The sequence below is a fragment of the Arachis duranensis genome, chromosome 7, assembly GCF_000817695.3.
Source record: "Arachis duranensis cultivar V14167 chromosome 7, aradu.V14167.gnm2.J7QH, whole genome shotgun sequence".
In the NCBI taxonomy this organism is placed as follows: domain Eukaryota; kingdom Viridiplantae; phylum Streptophyta; class Magnoliopsida; order Fabales; family Fabaceae; genus Arachis; species Arachis duranensis.
The window spans coordinates 3,827,760-3,834,809 of record NC_029778.3 but is presented as its reverse complement, the minus strand read 5'-3'; the positions used below and the strand labels follow the sequence as shown (position 1 = coordinate 3,834,809).

At 24.7% G+C, this 7,050-nt stretch overlaps 1 protein-coding gene across 1 annotated transcript; it reads left to right on the top strand.

Annotated features, from left to right (window-relative positions):
• The first annotated feature begins 4,404 nt into the window (after window positions 1-4,404).
• On the top strand, window positions 4,405-4,997 carry LOC107496520 (transcription factor PAR1). The gene has a single exon (XM_016117790.3). The coding sequence runs from the start codon at window positions 4,421-4,423 to the stop codon at window positions 4,799-4,801; it is 381 nt and encodes a 126-aa protein (XP_015973276.1). The 5' UTR covers window positions 4,405-4,420; the 3' UTR covers window positions 4,802-4,997.
• The last annotated feature ends 2,053 nt before the right edge of the window (window positions 4,998-7,050 follow it).

The following is a 7,050-nucleotide window of genomic DNA, read 5'->3' as shown; positions in this document are numbered from 1 at the left end:
TATATATTATTTTTTATATAAGAATTCTCCAACCTTTATTACACACTATTTTTATTAGGGCCACCACCATGCCACCATCACCTTATAGGAAGTATAAACAAACATCAATTATCTTTTCACTAATACATCTTAGTATATATTAGTGTTTTTTTCTTTCTTTTTTTTTTAGAAAAAGTATAGGGCAGCAATTTTATTGTATTTTGGCCAGCATGTAATTATCAGAGAAATGTGAGCCATTGGATGAAATCTCACACCATCAAATCATTATTGATGGCTAGTTGATGGCTACCAATCACAAATGTTGCTGGCCCTCTAGCATTGCTCTTTTTTTTAATTTGTATCTTAGTATTTAGTTTATTTATTTATTCATTAATATTTTCCCCCTATTTAATCAAATCTTTATATTATTAAAGCAAACCTACTCAGACCTTTTTATTGTAACAATTTCTCGTATTCCGCTTATATTTGTTATTTTCTGTAAATTTTTTAAATGCTTTTTATAATTGATTCTTAATCCTTTGAAGGAACGAAAGATAATGAGAAAAGAAAAACTTCATCATTTGAAAATATATAATCTTAACATTTTTTTTTTATTTTTGTTGGGGTGTGTGTTTTAAAGCTAATATATATACACTTTCATATCATTATCCTATGTCTTTGGTTTAGCAACATTTTTTTTTTTGTTTAAATTCCGTTTATTGTATTGATTATGTTTGATTTGTCACATGTATGTGTAACAGTTCTATCATCAATTAAGGCAATTGAATTGATATCAATATCATCCATTTAGTATGTCTGATTTGGTGCAATAATTACGTACGTGTCTTTTTAGATTATTTGATTTTATTTTTTCTTTTATTGTAAAAGGATTTTAATTTTGATCACAATAACAACAAAATTTATTTATTCTTTTAATAAAAATAATACAAAAATATCTTTGTTCCTTTATAATTTTTTTTAAAGATTTTGTTATTATATATTTTAATATAATATTTTTTAAAAATAAATAAAAACAAATAATTGATCGAAATATTCCAATTGTCATGTTTTTATTCATCCATATATTTTATTATATCAGTATGTTTATAAATTAATTAGCGTATCAAAGTATGCACAATAATATAAATAACAATTAACAAGTACAATGCACTATACGAATTTTTAAAATTTAATTTGTTTTACGTACTTACATAAATCCATTCAATTTATATTTATATATATAGTCTATTTTATTGTGTAAATAATTTTGAATTTTATATATATATGAAATTCGTATATGATTTAATTTATATAAATAGCCACTATGTGTGAATCTATTATTCCATAAAAGCAAGTTGCATGTCTGACATATCTCGTGCGAAAAATACTTATAGAATTAATGTAAATTCTAATTACAATCGTAATTACTAATTACCCATATTTTTATATAAATTTTCAGTAGAATAATGTTAGGCAATCTAATTTTTTTCAGCCAACTTTAATTAAATTTTTTAAATTATTTTGTTTATCTTCAGTTTTATATCAAAATATTAGTTTAATTATTCTGTTAGTTTTTATAGTTTCACAAAATTTTTAATTAGATATTTATACTTTTTTCTTTTAATTAGGTCTCTGTATCAAATTTTTTTCTCAATTAGGTTCTGCTTGATAGTAATTGGTTTTATTGTATAGAGATCCAACTAAAAAAAAATTGGTGCATAAACTCAAATAAAAAGAAAAACATATAGACTCAATTAAAAAAAATTTAGTGTAGGGATCCAATTAAAAAAAATATAGAAATTCAATTAAAAATTTTGTGAAATTATAAATACTAACAGAGTAATTAAACTTAAAATATTATAACCATAAAATTTAAATTATATATTAAATTCTAAAGTTAGTTAATTTGAATTAATTAATATTAATTTCCTATATTTATTTAAGTATTGTAGATATGATTTATGATTATAATTAATTTAAAAACTAAAAAGACACATGCACGTTAAAACATTGAATAATTTAAAGCAAATGAAAAAGGTTAATGAGATATTAGTATTGGGATTGATAAGAATAAAAGTTGATTAAGAAGCGGCTAATAATAGGGGGAGGGTTTTGTGGGGCTCAAGGGTGGGGTCAGTTGAAAGCATACACGTGGCATTCATGCGAAGATTCATATGAAAGAGAATGGAGAGGCACATGGGTGAGTCTTAGCTTCAAGGATTCCATGTGAGCACATGTGCTTTCTTCCCCTTCTTTTCTGTCTTCTCGGACTAGTGGGACCATTTTTTTAACTGCTTATTTATAATCAAATATTTTTATATATAAATATAATAGTTTAATTTTGATATATAGAAATTATGAAATATTTTACTAATAAATTATAGTTTAAATATTTTTTTATATTTATTTAAAGATGGTGAGTTTGAATCTCATTTTTAACTTAAAAAAAGTATGAAATATTTTTTACACATATAAAATAATTTTTATTAATATAATATTATGTAATTAGATATATGTATAAAATAATTTTATATTAATAGTGTATCAATATTAAATACTAAAAATAATAATTAAAGTGTGTGTATATATTATTTTAAATATTTTAATTAATCGATTTTTATTTATACTTCTTAGATGAATATAAAAGAATTATACTATTTGAACTATAATATATTGACAAGATATTGACAAAAATATCTATATTGTTACTATAAAATTAAAAATATTATGTATATAAACCACTAAAATTTATTAGTATATATTTTATGGTAGAAATTCAGGTGCAATCGATTTCACGTGAAGTTAATATCTGAGAGTCATTAGATATTTGGCTAAATTTTTATCTAACGGTTCTCAAATATCAATTTCACGTGAAATCAACTTCATCTCCATCTGAGTTTTTATCATATTTTATATTTTTTACCATATTTTATATTTTAATACGTATGTTATGCCAATAACTAATTTTAGTCCACAATAATCTTAGTAGCTATACGAATCCTTGCAAGTACAATGGAGTAATCTGAATACATATATTCTCACTCCAACTAAATTATATAGCTCATACTTTATAGGAGTATCTTCATATTAAATAGAAATCGTTCAGATGTCGTCTTTGAAGATCAGGCACGTATTTAGGATAGAATTAGTGAATCTTTTCAGGTTTATCGCATGCACTCAATACTATATATAAGGAAGTAATACTTTGCTTTTAAAATATGACATTTTAATCTTAATTATTCTTATATCTTTTAAACACAAATTAACTTAAGCATTCAAGTCTTTTATAAATATCTCACATCAATCGATCAAAATCCAGTTTTAAAAAAATTAATATCTCCCTCGTAGAAGAGTTCGATCAGATAGATAACCCCTGACTGAACACTTTCAAATTAAATGCAGTAGTATATATCATGCATACATGTCTAAATATGATATGATTTAATTTATTGTTAAATATAATAATTAATTATCACTATTTAGCTTGTCCACAGCTGCTAAAGACAAACCACGTAAATATAAATACAATAAGGTAACATCACATAACTAAAAATGTAATAAACATTTGTAATATGTCTATGTTATAGTAATTACAGTGATTTTGATAAAGATGTTTAAAACGTTTTTTTAAGATTTTTTTTATTAATTAAAATTTAATATATATAATTGATTAAATTATATTATTTTTATTAAAATTAGATGAGACAAATTAATTTGACCGAAAAATCGGTAAACCAAACTTTAAATCGATCTAAATCAATATTTTTTTAATAGAAAATGACTACAATAACCTTATTATAGAAAATGACTAAAATATTCTTATTATATATATTTTTTAATTTTAAAAACTCTAAATTCTAACCCTATAACAACACAGAGAAAAGAAAAAGATTAAAATTTAGAGTTTTCAATATATATATATATAATAAAAATATTTTAGTCATTCTTTATAATAAGGATATTGTCATTATTTTTTATAAAATAATATTTATTTAGACTGATTCAAGATGTAATTTATCGATTTGTTAGCCAAATCAATTTATCTGATCTAATTTTAATAAAAATAACATAATTTAATAAGTTATATGTATTAAATTTTAATTATTTAAAAATATATTTAAAAAAAGACGTTTTAAACATTTTTATACTAACTCACACCTTCTATTTAAAAAAAAATTATTACATACCCAAAATATGATTCAAAATTCGAACAGTTTATTGGAGCTGGGTAACAAGTATCATGGATTACTGGAAATAATGGAAAAAATTTCAGAGGGCAAATATAAAAAACCCCAGTGGCTAGTGGGACCATAGCTTCGTTGTCAATTTGTAATTGATTGAAAATTTTAATTATTATTTAATTCCCATTCTATCCCTCCTCTTCTAATTCCCTCTCTTCTCATAATAAACACACACACACTCTTTTACACTCACAAGAACAATGGGAGAAGGCGAAGACAACGCAGAAGAACCACAGATAATCTCGATCACCATGCCACCACCATTTCATCACCACGACAAGAAGCAGGCCGCATTGCATGTTTTACGGCGAGGCCGGAGGCGGCGGAGGGAAGAAGAAAAAGAAGAAGAAGAAGACGACCATGACGATGTGAAGAAAGAGGAAGAAGAAGAAGAGGAGAGAGAAGAGGTAGAGAAAAAGATTGAAGCATTGAAGAAGATAGTGCCAGGTGGCGAGTCAGTAGAAGGAGTTGAGAAGCTCTTCGATGAAACCGCCGGTTACATACTCTCTCTTCGCTGCCAACTCAACACTCTTAGGGCTCTTGCTGCTTTCTTTCACAATCTCCACCAAAACACCAATTAACCTTAACTTCGAGGTTAATTAATTCTCCTTAATCATCATCAATCAACGGCTCATTAGTTAGATTCTTAATTTTGTTTTTTTTTTTGTTTCTGTACTTTGGTTGGGATCAAGGAAAATATTTCCCTTCTTCTTAATTAGATTTATTTATTTAACTTTGTACCTGTTTTTTTGGGGGCGGTAGTTATTATGTTATTTACTATTTAGTATAAACTCATGTGCGTTAAATTCACGTGAAATTGATAGTCGAGAGCTGTTACATGATAATTTAATCGAATTTGTCAAATTATTTAACGATTCTCAAATATTAGCTTCATATAAAGTTAACTGCATCTGAATTTTTACTTTCTATCGTATTATTCTATCAGAGAAAGTCTAAAAGGCTAGCACTTTTATTGAAATCTAGCCAACACTTAACTATTAAAAGAAAAATGATTAATCCTATACCATTAGATGTTATCTCACACTATTAAAAATATTAATAATAACTAATTAATGGCTAAACATCACAAATTCTACTAAGCCTTACCACTCTTCTTTTATCTAAATGCTATATAATATCTTGAGGAGAGAGGTCTTATGCTTAGTAAATGGCTATTACTCATCGTCAGGATCTGATTTGGTGTACGTACTCACCTTAAATTGATGAGAAATGTTAGATTTTTTTTCATTTATCTTTATCTTATATTTGGAGCTAATTATTTATTTTTTAAAATATTTTATTAAATTTATTTTGATGAAATAAAATGTGATTAATGGAAAGTAAGTGTAAGTCCATTTTAAGAAAAATGTGAATGTGTCATACATCTGGTTTCAGTTGATGATATCTGAGGTAAAGTTAGAATGAATGGGTGAAAGCTTATGACATGTGATGTTCCTTCTCATGTGTAAGTGGGCTTTAATATTGCAGGGTTTTCCACCTTCGTCCAGTGGGCCACTCTATTTTGTCCGAAAATCTGGATGGGAATCACATTATTATTATTATTATTATTATTATTATTATTATTATTATTATTATTATTATTATTATTATTACAAAAGTGAAAAATAGAACATACACATGTTGTCATTGGCCACTTTTTCTCTTCTTTTGATAAGGTTTTTTATTTTGAGGATTTTGAAAAAAGAATGTCATATACACCACTTTTAATATATTTTCTATTTTTTTATATCAAAGTGTAATTAATAAGAAATTAAAAAAAATTGTCATTTATATCATAATAAATATTTATTTAACAATGTATTACAAAGTAGTATGGATATATATATTTTTTTAGAATAGGGTTGTTTGACTTTTTAGTGTTTTAGCTATTAACTTACAATCGAAATACATTGCATTATAAATGTACGGAACAAAGATAGAGGATCCAAATTGTAGGGCTAAAGAATTCACATGGCTTATCTTATTATCCGAGGTGAATTTTCAAAAATGCAAGATAAAATTACATGGTTGGTGACTTATATTATTATAACATGCATGTGAAAAAAACTAGTATTAAAAGATAATTATCTCTTTTAAAAGATTTTGACTTAAAAAAATAGTCCATTTTATAAGGACATATCTTCAAATGTGAAATTAATAAATTAAATAGTTAAGTGCAAATTTCAATTTTTAGTATTGAGTTTGTAACATAATTCATTTGGAGAATTGGAGTTGCATTTCAATCTGCTGGAGCAACTTTTGTTAGGTATATTTTACAACCCAAGTTAAAGTGCTTTTTAGTTATATTCTTCTTTTAAGTGACAAAAAAACTTTTTTTTTTCTAAAAAGCTAACACTCCTTAGCTTAAAAAAAAAATTATTCATAATAAATTTGTTATATTTTATAAGCTTATCCATATTCTGAGTATTACGTGTTTCCATATTCAGGGGCGGAGTTAGGTGATAAGAAAGGGGAGTGATGGTTCTCCCTAATTTTAATTTCTTATATATAAATTATATGTAAATTTCAGTTTAACTTCTCTTTAAAATTTTATTTTAATTTTAGTTTATTATATAAATATTTTTGACCTATTCTAATATTTTATCTAGCTCTACTCTATCCATATTTGATGATGCCTGGATATAAAACAGACAAACTATAAAAAAAATTAAACGAAATATCTCATTAATTGCCATATATAATAGCAAGTGTGACGACGTTAAGAACTTAATCTAACATATAAAAAAAAAATAATTTAAAAGATGAAAAATTCATAAATTTATATTTTTATTCTTTTCCTCTTATTTTGTTTTTTTTTTAAAGTATTTTT